The sequence below is a fragment of the Perca fluviatilis genome, chromosome 3 (assembly GCF_010015445.1).
Source record: "Perca fluviatilis chromosome 3, GENO_Pfluv_1.0, whole genome shotgun sequence".
In the NCBI taxonomy this organism is placed as follows: Eukaryota; Metazoa; Chordata; class Actinopteri; order Perciformes; family Percidae; genus Perca; species Perca fluviatilis.
In genome coordinates this window covers 17,190,271-17,204,578 of record NC_053114.1, presented here as the reverse complement: position 1 = coordinate 17,204,578, position 14,308 = coordinate 17,190,271, and the positions used below count along the sequence as shown (strand labels likewise).

Genomic DNA, 14,308 nt, shown 5'->3' with positions numbered 1-14,308 from the left:
CTGATTATAGATTAAGTCTTCTCTTCATCTCTAAACCTCCTGCTATGTATCTGCCTTCAGAGTGTTGAACCTGCACCACCAGGCCTCCCCTGTGAGCCGCACTCCCAGCATGCCCGCCGTGGACACCAGCTACATCCCTCCTGTCCCCCCTCTCATCCAGGACTATAGACCCTACTACCACACCCCCAACGACCTGTCAGGTAATGACAAGCACACAAAATCAAATCAAGCTTTATTTGTCATTGCATAAATACAGTGTATCAACACAACGAAATTCAAGGTGCCGCTCCAGATCAGTGCTTTTAAAAAAAATAAAAAAAATAAAATTAATGTAACAAAGACCCCCCCATCCCCTACTTTTCACTCTCTCTTTTCTCTCTCCAACACACACTCACCCACCCACATATACAGCACATGTATTATGGGATACAGACAATTGAATGACACCCTCCCAGACAACACACACCCTCCCGCACACATACTGTACGTGTAAGATAGCAGCAGGTTTCAGCATAATAAAGAATGTTCACAAATGAAATAATGTCCAACGTGACATTCAACACACATACTAGTACATAGTAATGCACACATTTAAACCTAACTGTTAAAGTTTAGGTTTTAAACTTAAAAAAAAAAAAAAATCTTTAAAGAGGTCCATACTTACATCATTACACTCATGACACATGACCAAGTGTTGTTCAGACTCTCCTAACTTTATTTCGAATTCTACTGGACATCCCAATTTTTCTAAGATATGAAATGAATGAATTCCAGCTGAAAATTATTATTCAGTGTACTTATACATCCATAAAAGATCATTACAGTGACTTTATAAACAGTCAGAACAAGCAGATACACAAAATGTGATAAAGTCATACAGTCTAATTACTGTATTAATGAACGTTAACAGGAAAACAAAATGTTTAGAATAACAACTGACTTTTATTCTTATTTACTTTTTCTATATATATATAAAAGTTCTAATGCTATTTTTACCTCTGCCAAGGAGCTTATGTTTTCGGCTTAGTTTGTTTTTTTATTTGTCAGCAGGATTACGGAAAACCTTCTGGCCCGATTTTCATGAAACAAGGGCAAAGGAAGAACCCATTAAATTAGGCTGCAGATCCAAAATCATGGGGCGTATTTGTTAATATTGTGAGATAGAGCATGCCTTGGCGGAGGTCTGCACTCTCCAAGTGACCTTCTAGTTTATAAAATGCATCTGGCTGAAAATACCAATACACCCTCTAGCTGTGTAATAAGCCCATGGCTACGTATTTATTATGTATTTGCATCTGTGATATTGATTTTTGTTGTTATTCACTATTGACTCTGCTTGTACTTGATTTCTAGAGTTGAACTTCTTCTCTTTTCTTCAAGGCGACAATCACCAGGTACGTACAGAACAGCGCATCGCTCAATTTACCAGCTGAAACACTTGTTTTTAGCGAAGTCCTGAAAGCGTGTGACCATGGTTCATTTTAAAATAATAAAAGGGCTCTCTGACTTTACGTGGAACCAAATATTCTACCTATGCTCACCATTAAAAACAAAAGCAAAAGCTGCACTTAGTGTTCCTTGATGACAAACTTCCTCTGCGGTAAACAAAGATCACTCATGCAGAGTCAAACATAAAAAAAAAAAAAAAGAAAAGTGATATTTGGTGGAATTGTACATACAATTCCACGCAATCTGCTGGTACACAGTGTATCCGTGCCAGTGCCTGTTTCTGTCTCTGTGGGCTATTTAAGGAGACATGAGAGCAAGACATTTGACAAATGATGGTCGGCACCCGCTTACTGGTGGGTTGAATTCTCTGAGGCAGTCAAAGATGAATATAGACCTCTTCTGATTTCTGATACCCGCATTTTTTTGGGGGGGTTTCAGTAATTTAAAAATAACATTTTAAAGGGTCAGGTCTCCAAATTTACAAAAAAAAAAAACAAACATTTTCTCACTTACCTTGAAGGGTGCAATATCTAGCTGTTCATATAGTTTGGGTTTTGAGATACAGTCAGGGTGCGTGGGATTTTATATGCGCTTCACAAAGTATTGGAAAAAGGACATTTTAAAAAATTCAGCAGCAACCTTATTTCCAGAATCTGTACCCTGTTGCTCTGGTGAGACCACAGACCTCCCTGTGAACCGTTTTCATTTTCCTGAAGACTGCAGGCAGCATTTTCTGTGGATAAACAGAAAATATATATATATATATATATATATATATTTTTTTTTATATATATATATATATATATATATATATATATATATATATATATATATTGCTGCTGTTGAATTTTGCTGCTGTTGAATTTTTCATAGAGGTGGATATTTCACAACCCGGACAAATAACACCAAAACTACCTGCACAGCTGGACACCACTAGAGATTATTAAAGAGCTGATCTCAAGGTGACATGTTAACATTGACATCCTTGATGCTGACATTCATTGGGTACCATCAGGAATACTAAAGGATACTAAATTACACAAAAAGATCCTCGCTAAGAGTTTCCTCTTAATACCTGTTCACAAATCTACTGAGAGAACCCCTAAAAAATAAGAGAAGGGACCCCCGTCGCTATGGATGACATCCATTTTCGTGAGTGAATTCAATTACTATGTCCACAGTGACTGGTTGACAGAAGTCTGTGTCGGTAAATGCGAAATGAAACATGAATCAATACATAGAAGCAAAAATAGATCAACATTAACAAGTTGTGTAAAAAAACACTAACAAATGCATTGATGTTACAAAGTAAGATACCGACTCGTTAAACAGCGTTTATGTTGGCAGTGTAATATGCTTTTCCAGCTGATTGGACAAATCTTTGGGTCATTTTACATATAGCATACATTTTTACCCAAGCGGTTCAGTGATGGCCATGAGATTTATTTATTTAATTATAGCAGTTGGTGAGTATTTAATGTACACTTACTGAACTGTTAAACAAATTGATGTCTGAATAGACCCCATCATGTCTGGTTTTACTAGATTGTTGGGTTTATTAGCGAGCTGAGGGGATTCTTATTACCTTGGACACCATCATATATATGCTTTTAAAAAGTTCATTAATGGTGTCTCTTTTACAAAGCCCTCAGACTGCGGGGCAACTTTTAGTGCTCAAAATCCTCTGTGAACTGCTGAAAGACTAAAAACACACACTTTTCAGGAGTTGCTCTTCACTTTGCCAGCGAGGAGCTACTTTTAGTGTAAGGATGTTTTGTGAATACGTCCCGCGGTAACTTCAGCGGCCGCTACGTGTGAACTCACCCTTCCTCCTCTTGTTGTTTTTCTCCCGCGGTTCAGCATTACAACATGGTGATGGCAGCAGCGGCCGCCGCTTCGGCGTCAGACGACCACGAGCTGCTTCTCAACCGCTTCCTGCCCTACAGCACCTCCTCCTCCTCGTCCCAGCTGTTCCTCGACCAATCCGGAGCCTCCTCGGCCCCTTCGCTGACCGTGCCGACCAACGGGGCGAGCAACTCGGGGAGCAGCAGCAGCCTGGTGTCGTCCAGCAGCCTCCGCGACTCTCACTCCGCACACTCGTCTTCGCACTCGGGCTCCCACTCCTCCCACTCCCACCCCGGGGTTTTGGCCAGCCGGAGCAGCGCTGAAGCAGCAGTGGCAGCCATTTACGGCGGGATCCCCGACGTTATATCGTTGGACTGACTCGAGAAGAGTCAAGGCTAAACTTTGGGTCCAGCTGCAATCCAGTAACAGGCTTTTTGACTGCAGGGTAAAGTTTTGATCCAGAAACTAGACTGGGCCCCAAGTCATAAAACTCCAAACGTTTGTGGAGTCGTAATGACAAGACTGCCTCACGAAGAGCATTAATATTATAAACAGGCCTGAGGGTTCCCTTCACCAGACTGACCTGAGAACAGTACTGAGACATCACTTAAAAGGGTCAGCTGTGGACATTCTGTTTGTATACTGACTTCAGATCAGAAACCTGTCCAGCATGTGAACCCACGCAACTGCGATACTGGTACCAACCCGGCACAAGCGGCAGAGACGCTACCTGAACAAAAACACAAAGGAGGACGGCTCTTTTTTTTTTTTACGAAGACGAGGAGTGGCACCGTGTACAGAGAACAAAATATATTTTCCTCTTTTACTTTTGTATGTTAAACCGGGACATTTTCAGTCTAGTGAGCTGCTCCAATCGCTGTTTTTAAGTGGACAACTGAGGTTGTTTTGGCTTATTTTTTTTCTTCTATTATACATAGGCCTGTTGGCATTAGGGTTGCAAAGGGGCGGAAATTTTCCGGTAAATTTCCGGAAACTTTCCATGGAAAGTTTAGCTGCGGAATTTTGGAAACATTCTAATTTTGATTTACTATGGTTAGCGGGCTATACAAATAACACACATAGGTTAATAATAGCAATGGATTATGTATTTACCCCATATTTTAAAAACTAAATGTTGGCAAGTATGTAGTAGCCTATGCTGATTACTGCGTGCGTGCATATCATTGATGAATATAGGGAAGACATTCATCTGAAGTTGCATTAAATTTGGTTGTTTTAACAAAGATTATGCTGCTTTTTTTTTCTTCAACTACATTTAAGTTCCCTGTTATAGACTAACTAAGTATTATAACAAGCAATATAAAAAATTTCCCGTTACTTCCCATGGAAAGTTTCCAACTTTAAAAATTCCCAGAATTTGGCAACCCTAGTTGCAATGTGGTTATCTTTTTCTTCTCTTTTATCCAGCTTTACATTTTGATTGCATTTCTTCAATAGAAACTTTAATTCTCTTTTTCGAGCTCATTTTTGAAATTCATATTGTATTATTTCTCTGTCCAATGACAAGAACACTGAATTCACAGTTTATTCATGTCGTAATAATTTTATTAAGAAGCTTTTAAGTTATGTATGATATTTAAACTGTTATAAATATATTATATATATATATATATATGCATTCCCTTTGACCTTTAGGTTAATGCTGTGGGGAGTGTGTAGGTGGAGATTAGCCATTTCTGGTTTTTCATTTTCACTCACGACTTTGTCGGCATTCAGCATTTAGAAATGCAGACTTTTAGACTATTTATACTCGCCAATTTACAGTTTTGAGCTGGAAGAGTTTCTTTAGTTTTCCTTTTTTTTTTTTTTTTTTTTTTTGCACAATGCCAAAAATAAGATACGGTACCTATGAAAATTATCACAATAATCAAGAGTGCAGTTGAATCTGTGTGCCACATTGTTTTCAGTCCAAGTGTCCACATCCTCGGCTGGTGGATATCCAGACACTTAAACTGTGTGTCCTTCTGTCTCTGGTTTTCTCAGTTTCACTAGTTTTTTTTTTTTTTGCTTGTCTGTTAAAAAGGATTTACCGTGAAGGTCAAGCTGTCGTAGCATCGTCGGGCCTTTTACAGAGACGGCGTCCATGGCGTGTGACCGAGTTTAAACTAGTGCCTGTTTGTGTGCATGCTTCGCAGCGTGTTTTGGGATGTTTGGGTTTTCAGACTCAAAAAGAATGTCTTAAAGGGTCACCCACAACCTCTGTCCCACCTCTGTCCCAAGCTTGCTTTGAAGACTTGACTTGTGACTAGTGTCTTTGACGGTGTTGGTGTTATCTAGCGAGTTCTCTTTGGGGAAACTGCTCGCGTAAAAGCAATGAAGAGTGCCACAGCGAAAGAGGGAGATCTCAACATGCCAACTCAGACTGGGCTCAGAGCCAGCTGGTTTAAAAATACACGACCGACCTGTCTGTAGTTTGAGAACCCTACGAGCTCGTCGGTGGACGATGTGGAAGTGTCAAAGCGAGGCGGAGTACCTCGATTCAGCTGAGTTTGCTCATGAATGTATTGTACAATTTTAAGAGTGGACACACTTTGGGGAATTACGAGAGGTTGTCAGGGTCACGTTCCCCGGTGACGCTTCCCCTCCTCCTTTCCTTTTCTTCTAGCGTCCCCCCCCCCCTCCCAGTACCACCCCCCCCCCCCCCTCAGACGTCCTAGACAGGCAGCTCACTTTAAAGCCTAATTACCGACCCACCGTGAGATAATCGCTTCTGACAGCAACCCCTCTCGCCTCACATCCTGTCCCGTCCGTCAGCTACTAACTGGGAGACAACCCAAAATGACACCCGACCTCTCCTTCCCTCCCTTTCCTTTCTCTTGGCATCTTTAACTTTATTCCCCCGTTCTTCTCATGGGAACCAACCCCCCCGGCTCTCACACTGACCCGGGACAGGTCTTGCGTATTTTCTGTGTTGTGCAGTATTTTATTTATTTTTAATTGTTATTTCTTCTTATTTTTTAATTATTATATTTTTACAAATTGTTTGGATTTCCATAAACGGGCGTGTGAGTCACTGTCACTCGGGAGATGTTGTCATATGATTTTAATTTAATATGCATTTTTATTATTCTTCTCGGCCAGCAGCGCGATTTCTCAAAAAAGGTACAGTTCAGTTGTTTGTCTAGAAACGCCTCTGTGTATTTTCTTGGGAGCTGACAGGAGGAACACTTAATAATAAGGACAAAAAAACACACGGCTAATTAATATGGGCATGACTCCTGGCGATTTAATGTAGGAATGAATTCAGGGTGGATTGCATTCCTGTTCCTCAACACGTCACTGGCGTAAGTTCAAGTGATTAGTTGACGCATTACTGGATCATCAATTATTGATTAGCTCACAGGTACTTTATACATGAATTTATATACCATTAAGTTAGCTGGAATCCAGTTTTTTTTTTAATCAAACTGTTAGTCAGATAACATTGACGTGTTGCTGCAGAAATCATCTCTTGTATTGTTGGCAGGTCACAGATGGATCAGGTCAGTCAGTCGGTCCACTTTGGTCCAAATGTAATATCTCAAAAACTATCGGATGGATTACCATGAAACCTTGCACCGTCATGCATGGTCCCCAGAGGATGAGTCCTACTGACTTTGGTGATCCTCAGACTTCCTCTAGTGCCACCATCAGGTCAAAATGTTGGTTTGTCCAATACTTTAAGGCAGCAGAACTCATCACATTCCCATCAGCCTTAGCTGTACTTCATGTTAAGTGATAATTAGCACTTAAGCTAGCTAACATGCTAGACTAAGATGGTGAACATTATACCTCATAAACGTTAGCATGCTAGCGTTGCGAGCACGTTAGCACCCTGACGTGAGCATCGAGCTGGTCGGTAGAGTAAAACAGCTTCGTATTTCTATTAGAACAGGTGCTGCTTTGCTTTCAGAGCGGCTGATCAAATGCATGGGTCTGAAATGTCCTCTGCTATTATCCCTGTCCAAAGAAAACAATGTATATACATTTAAAATTTAATTTTCCTGATACTTTCATGGGTTGAGAGAAATCTCCTATTTATTACGCTAAATAAACCACTTGAAAAGCTCCGTTTAATTGGTGAAAATGTGTGGTCGCAGAGCAGAAAGCACGTTTTTCTTAGCTTGTGAAAAGTAGACATTTCAACGACGCGTGGTTTTAACAGAACAGCGATGCTACTGCACGGAACTGGATTCCAGCTAGCTCGGTGGCATCTGAATTTAACGTACGACCAAACTTTGAGTTCATTAACCGTTGATCCATTGAGTGTTCTCTCACGAACTCACAGTGACTTGATCATATTGAGGAAGAGGAATTCGTGGCCCATCCTGCATTCATTCATGCATCAAATGACCATGACTCATGTTATGTATTAGTTCTGCATTTACTTACAGCGTGTTTGTACCTCCATTATAAAGTGTCGCCCTGGCTTTCTACACCGATGATGAAGCTGTTGATCCTTTAGTTAACCATGGTGTTAGTGAACAATTGAATACCAATCACCAGTGTTTGGATGCTTGTTAAGGTGGTCACAGTTTTCTCAAACACAGTTTAATTTATTTAAGATTCTTTCCCCACGCTTGTCATGAGACGGTGCAGCAGATGAGGCACATGATGTGAGAGAGCGGACCGCGTTGAATGTGTTTCTGTTGAAGTGCTCTATACATACTGGGGTCTATATGGGATTGCCGAAAGTCAAACCCTCCCCCAACTCCCAAGTTCATAAAGTTAAGTGACCACAGTTCCACCCTGTGGTTCACAGTTGTTAGTTTTCCGAGGGAAAAGCTGGGGGAGTTTTTTTTTTTTTGTTAGAAAATATCAGATTGCATGCAGGGATGGATAAGCACAGGGCCGTTGCCATCTCAATTCCTCTCCAACTTGAGTCACACACAGATGTGAACATGTGCGGAGTATATGTAGAGCATTTTTGGCTGCAGCATATGTGTTTGCAGTTGTGAGGACACTGGGAATAAGGCCACTATTATCAGTCGTTACTCTTAAAGGTGTTTTCAAAAATCTCCACAGGCAACCGTGACGAGCAGCTCAACACTTGGCTGCCATGACCTAAATGATAGATAAAAGGGAAAGTCAACAATGTGTATATTATGTCTGTATGGAAACCTGAAAGTTCAGATCCAATCGTGGGTGTTTGATGTCCGTTTGTATGCTTTTTGTGTGTCGATTCAGAGCGAGAGAATAAATTAATTTATATATTTTTTAGAAAATGAAAGCTGTACTATTATTAAAGAAAAAAAAAAAAAAAGGACTGTGGCCAATAAAGAGTCTTACACGACAGAAATAATCTCAAAGTCAGACTCAAGTCGACATCTGCACTCACTGCCTTAACATATTCACAGGTTCTGTTTCACGGCTCCAATCCGAGAAAAATCATAAAAAGGCTTTTTCGAGGAGGGCAAGGAGAAGACGGTGTACAGTAGACCCTTGTCAGTTTGTACAAATATACTAAGTGAGAAAAAAAAAAATATTTATTACCTGCATTGGAAGACATTGTTTACTTATTGAATGTTACCTGTTTATGTAGAAAAGTTTAGATGTAATAAAATGCATTGTGCTATTTCTTTGTGTGTTTTCCCTTATTTGGAACGATGGGGCCTGGGGGAACGTGTTGACATTTTTTAACAGCCTGTTACACTTGGAAATGAACACTGGGTGGCAGTCGTTTTCATCCAACTTTCCCCCCTGCTTTGATGATACAAATCCAATTACGCACGCTCTGTCAGCTCTAGAGGGTGACTTCCTGGTTGTGACACTAGCTTTATATAACATGAACATCTGCAATTATTGACTACACTTTTATTTTTGGATTTAAAGTGATGGGGAAGCCTTGCGCTCCGAGGAGCCTGCGTTACGCACAAGCCATCTGTCCTAATGCGCGCCAATAAACACCTCAACCCCGCCATTCCTGTCATGCTGTCAGAGAAGAGAAGTGATGTTGGATGATGGTGCGCGTTGGAGAGGATAGGAGGGGAGAGGACAGCAGGGTGGGGTGGACACAGACGGAGTAGCCTAGATGGTATGGCATCATGTACTGAAGTGGCACTCCAAGATCCAGCTCTATTTGGACAGAAATGTTTTAATCTGTTTTAAGTATAGACTCCTCACTGACGAGATTATCTGTGTAAAGTGTAGCCAACGTGAGCTGCTGACATTATGAATGAAGAAAACGAGAGCGTTTGTTTGAACGGGTCACTGATGGGGCGGGAATGCTTCAGCAACCTGGAGGACATCGACGTGACCGCTGACGGGAGCCCGGTTCTGAGGTTCCTCATCTGCCTTGTTTATTCTGTTGTATGCGCTGCGGGTCTGATGGGCAACCTGCTGGTCATCTTCTTCATCAGGGTCAAACAAGAGAGGAAGAAGTCCACGGTGAACTTGTTCGTGCTCAACTTGGCAGTGACGGACTTGCAGTTCGTGCTCACTCTGCCCTTCTGGGCCGTGGACACCGCGCTGGACTTCAGCTGGCCGTTTGGAGACGCCATGTGCAAAATCATCCTCTCGGTCACCGTGATGAACATGTACGCCAGCGTGTTTTTTCTCACTGCCATGAGTGTGACCCGCTACTGCTCAGTCGCCTCGGCTCTGAAGAGCAGAACCAGACAGAAGTCCTGTCCCGCCAAATGGACCTGCGCAATCATTTGGACACTGGCGACTCTGGCGACTGCGCCCACGTCCATTTTCTCCACTGTCAGCAACGTAACTGGAGAAAAACTCTGTTTGCTGAGGTTTCCTGGTGGTCAGTACTGGTTGGCAGTTTATCACATACAGAAGCTACTTCTTGGCTTTGTGTTGCCGATGTCCATCGTGTCCATCAGCTACGTAATGCTGCTGCGTTTCGTTCGCAATCGGACTATGAAAACAAGCAACCCCAAACGGAGATGCCAAGTTACAAAATCTATCACCATCGTCGTGTTGTCCTTCTTCCTGTGCTGGATGCCGAACCATGCCATCACCTTGTGGAGCGTGCTGGTCAAACTGAACGTTGCAAACTGGGACAAAGCCTATTACATAGTCCACACGTATGTGTTCCCTCTGACCGTCTGTTTGGCTCACACCAACAGCTGCCTGAACCCGATTATTTACTGCCTCATGAGGAAGGAGTTCAGGAACAAACTGAGAAGTCTGATACACGGAGGATAATTGTTTCGGAACTTTTGAGAATGAAGTGATGACAAACAGTAACGCGAGTGCGCACGGCTCTGGAGTGAGAGAGCAGACCTGTCGCAAAGCACAATGAGAACAAGCACCATCACGTCAAGACTATTTACTCCATTCTGCTCATTGAAAAGTGGGACTTGCATCAGCGCTTCTTGTCTTTGGGGGCTTGCGTAATGTGGCTAATTTCAATAGAGAAACAGCTGTATCTGGTTTTGGGCTTCACGCGTAATTGCTAATTTTGTGTAAGAATATTACAATTATGCGCACCGTGGCACTGCGTGTTAAATAACCATTAGGTGTGGTGTGTCTCTAGGCTTCAGTAAGTGACTATGTGTGCGTAATTGCGCATTAGTGTGCTCGCGTTATAACCGAACCAGTGAAATGTTGCTGCGCGCTTTTTTTTTTTTTACACCCATCTATGAATGTTTTTGCAACCAGTGCTTGTACATTAGGTGTGTTTACCAGACAATCCCGGATGCAAACGCCACCTCCCTCCACCATCACAGGTCATGTGTTTAAGTTATTGACTACAGCGTGACAAAATCAATCGTTTGGGCACCGGAAACAACGAAATGTGTGAAATGTGATTGTTGTAAATACGCAAAAAAAAAAAATAAAAAATAAAAATGTACTCAAGTTGTCACAACGGTTAGTTTTTTTTTTTTTTTACAAATGGATTGTTCACGAGTCAAAAATATAACAGGTGGAAACATTTGTTCAGCAGGTGATAAGAAGCCATGATGATCTGAGTAACAGTGGAGGTTATGATACAGAACAAAAGTGTCTTTGACGTGCACGTTGAAACATAATGGGCTCAACCATTACTGGCATACAAAGCGGATGGGTTTTACACAGCGGGGTGTCTGTGTGTGAACACGTTCATATCAGAAACCAGTCTTTTACACATTACAGAAGCGTTTTGACTCCAGACTAACTTTTTGCCTTGGTTTCACTGGTGCGCCTAACTTTTTTTATTTAGGCGCACCAGCACAAAATTTAGGTGCACCCAAATTTTTCCTTGCGTCGCCCGTTAACGCTGAATGGCGATACACGATATATAGCTCTGTATTTTTTTTACAAAGTGGGCTAAATGTTCAGTTTTAAGTCAAAGCCACTTTTCACAAGCTCTTATTAAAACAGATTGTGATTAAAATAAAATGCAAAGACAGGGTTTCCTTTACCAGCTGCAACACATGTAAATTAAAGTTATCTGAAATAAATAGCCTAGTATATATTTAAAATATATATATATATATCTCTGAGAAAGCTCCTTCACTTCAACAACAATAACAGACTGATTAAAAGAGAAAGAGGACTCCCGGATAGCTCAGTTGGTAAATATATAGAGCGAACCTCTACTCTGACCCGCGGCCCTTTCATGCATGTCATTCCCCCCTCTCTCTCTCCTCATGTCTTCAGCTTTCCTATCAAAAAATAAATAAATAAACAGACAGACAGAAAGACATACGGAGAGAGAGGGAGAGAGGTGGAGTGCGATGGACTGAAGCGTATGCTACTCACAGAGTGACGGCTGACTCATTATGAACGGGTCCAGCACGGGCCGAATGCGCTTTGGCGGGTCGGCAGCGTTACACCCGTCTTGTGTAGGCTATGAAGTGTCTGTATCGTCACTGCGCTGCATTGTTATGAACTATGATAATGTGGCCATGGGTCACATCTCTCGCCCAGGTCCAGCAGGCTCCATCTCACACACTATTACTCAACGAACTGAAGTTAGTTGCATTTAATAACTTGTAATGTGTTTTTCGCCGTGGCGGCCGCAATAACCGAGAGTTACCAGCGGAAACACTGGTACCAATACAGGTTTCTCTCTCATACTTAACAATATACAGCTGTGTTAATAACAATTAAAACTGTAGACAAATGTCAATATGTGGACCGGCGGCGCTGCGTCTCTCCATGTTGCAGGTGAGCCGGCCGGTGTGTGAGTGAATGGGGGCGGGGCTGCGCGGAGGAGAGATCCAAACACAGGCACGGCTTTCCAGAAGGAGTGGGTCATAGCAACATTAAACCATATCGATAGAAATTACATCTCTTCGTTGGTGGAGAGGCAGCGGATGCGAGGACGTTAGGTGCACCAGTGCGACCTAGGACAAATCTTAGTCGCAGCCTTACAAATGTTGGTCGCATGTGCTCTCTAGAGCCCTGCAGTTTAACAGACCCCAGAGGTATACCATTTTGTCATATCTGACAGGCGCTTCCTTCTATCATTCCATTTTTTCATGAATTGTCAACCAATTTATTATACAGGAAAGGGAATGGGGGCAAGGTGGAGGGTGGGGGTGTGGCCTTGACCAACTGCCACTTCACTCGGTTGAAAGCCATGATGTCTCTCTCTCTCATGGGTGGGCCAAATTCTCTGGGCGGGCAAAGCAGAGAAAGGGGAGGTAACCTTGCTCCTTATGACCTCATAAGGAGCCAGATTCCAGATCGGCCCATCTGAGCTTTCATTTTCTCAAAGGCAGAGCAAGATACCCAGGGCTCGGTTTACACCTATCACCATTTCTAGCCACTGGGGGGGCCATAGGCAGGCTGGGGGAACGCATATTAATGTTAAAAAACATTTTCATGCCATGGGACCTTTAATGGTCTTAGTAATTCTTCCTGGTAGCAGCGCAAGGACGCAACAGCGCAAGGACGCAACAGTTCCCATTTTTGCAAACCATACATAATTACAAGGGAAAATATTACTGAAAATGGCTTCAGGTGTTTGGATAGGTCAGGAGGCTACAGTACAGTCCTCAAAAAGTCGCAGCATTCTTTGTGGCTTGTTGTGTTTTACACAACAATTCTATGAATCGTGGATGTGTTGATGACATAAATGAGGAAATATTAGAGTGGCAATGCACAATGCGCTCCTGGTGGAGCGGGTGGACGGAGATGTAGTGGGGTAGGAAGGGGCACAACAGGAGCAGGTGGTGCGTTTGGAGGCCCACGCTCCATGGCTGCAGCAATCCTCTCCAGACTTGAGGAGATGGGCCCGAGGAGCCGCAGCAACATCGCCACCCGGACAAGACGGGCATTTATTACTTTGCCGCATCTCGGACAGCTCCCGCTGGCGTGCGCCAGGCAAATCCGCCGTTTAATAGCAATCCGCCATGGAACAAGCGCGCCTGCTCTTAAAGGGAATGTGAGATGACGCTCTGATTGGTTTATTGCACGTTACGCCCAAACCACACCTAGCTACTTCAGACCAACCCATTTTAGATTTGCGTCGGGCGCAAGACTCATTTATCCCGCCGGTATAATAGCAACAGCGCCCGAGATCCGCCCACAAAGCTACTTGCGTTTCACGTTTGATACTTGTGTTTCAGATCGTTAAAATAGGGCCCTATGAGGTATTAAAAAGGGATTAAAAGGCAGTCTGTCAGCAGGCGTTTTCAATCAAGCTTTGATTTTGGTAAGTGTCACCTCAGTGCTTTTAGTCTTTGCTGGTGCTTCAATCAGGAGGAAACAAGGTGTTGTAAAGATGAGCTCCCTGAGAACACAATACATACAATTGCCCACAGTGAGAAAAACAACTTTCCAAGGACTGAGCTCTCCAATCAACCCCCACCAGTCCTCTTGCGTGGCACATTGTGAGTGTTTCTTGCCATTATGCCTTCCTTTTGAATAACTGCTTGTCATTGCTGCAATAAGCCTGAATGAATGAATGCAACAGATGAACAAGGCAAGAAACAGACTACTAAAGTCATGCCAGCAGAGATAAAATACTTTCTGTTTGTTCTTTTTTCCAGTTATGATGGTAAATTACAGTACACTATTTCCCTTTTTAAATGTAGTGGAGTATTATAAAGTTGCAGAAGATGGGAATACT

At 42.6% G+C, this 14,308-nt stretch overlaps 2 protein-coding genes across 2 annotated transcripts in view; both read left to right on the top strand.

The window, feature by feature from the left end:
* pias1a (protein inhibitor of activated STAT, 1a) overlaps positions 1 to 4,404 on the top strand; it is a 62,888-nt gene extending 58,484 nt beyond the window's left edge. The window contains exons 11-13 of the mRNA XM_039795828.1: positions 61 to 200; positions 1,354 to 1,394; positions 3,310 to 4,404. Of these exons, the coding sequence (XP_039651762.1) occupies positions 61 to 200; positions 1,354 to 1,394; positions 3,310 to 3,672 (544 nt within the window). The 3' untranslated portion in view covers positions 3,673 to 4,404. The remainder of the gene's footprint in view (positions 1 to 60; positions 201 to 1,353; positions 1,395 to 3,309) is intronic.
* Positions 4,405 to 5,966: 1,562 nt separating this feature from the next.
* On the top strand, positions 5,967 to 11,066 carry LOC120556401 (relaxin-3 receptor 1-like). The gene has a single exon (XM_039795989.1). The coding sequence runs from the start codon at positions 9,466 to 9,468 to the stop codon at positions 10,450 to 10,452; it is 987 nt and encodes a 328-aa protein (XP_039651923.1). The 5' UTR covers positions 5,967 to 9,465; the 3' UTR covers positions 10,453 to 11,066.
* Positions 11,067 to 14,308: the final 3,242 nt, after the last annotated feature.

Excerpts from the sequence above, each read along its gene's own strand:
- LOC120556401 (XM_039795989.1), top strand. The coding sequence starts at position 9,466 with ATGAATGAAGAAAACGAGAGCGTTTGTTTGAACGGGTCACTGATGGGG.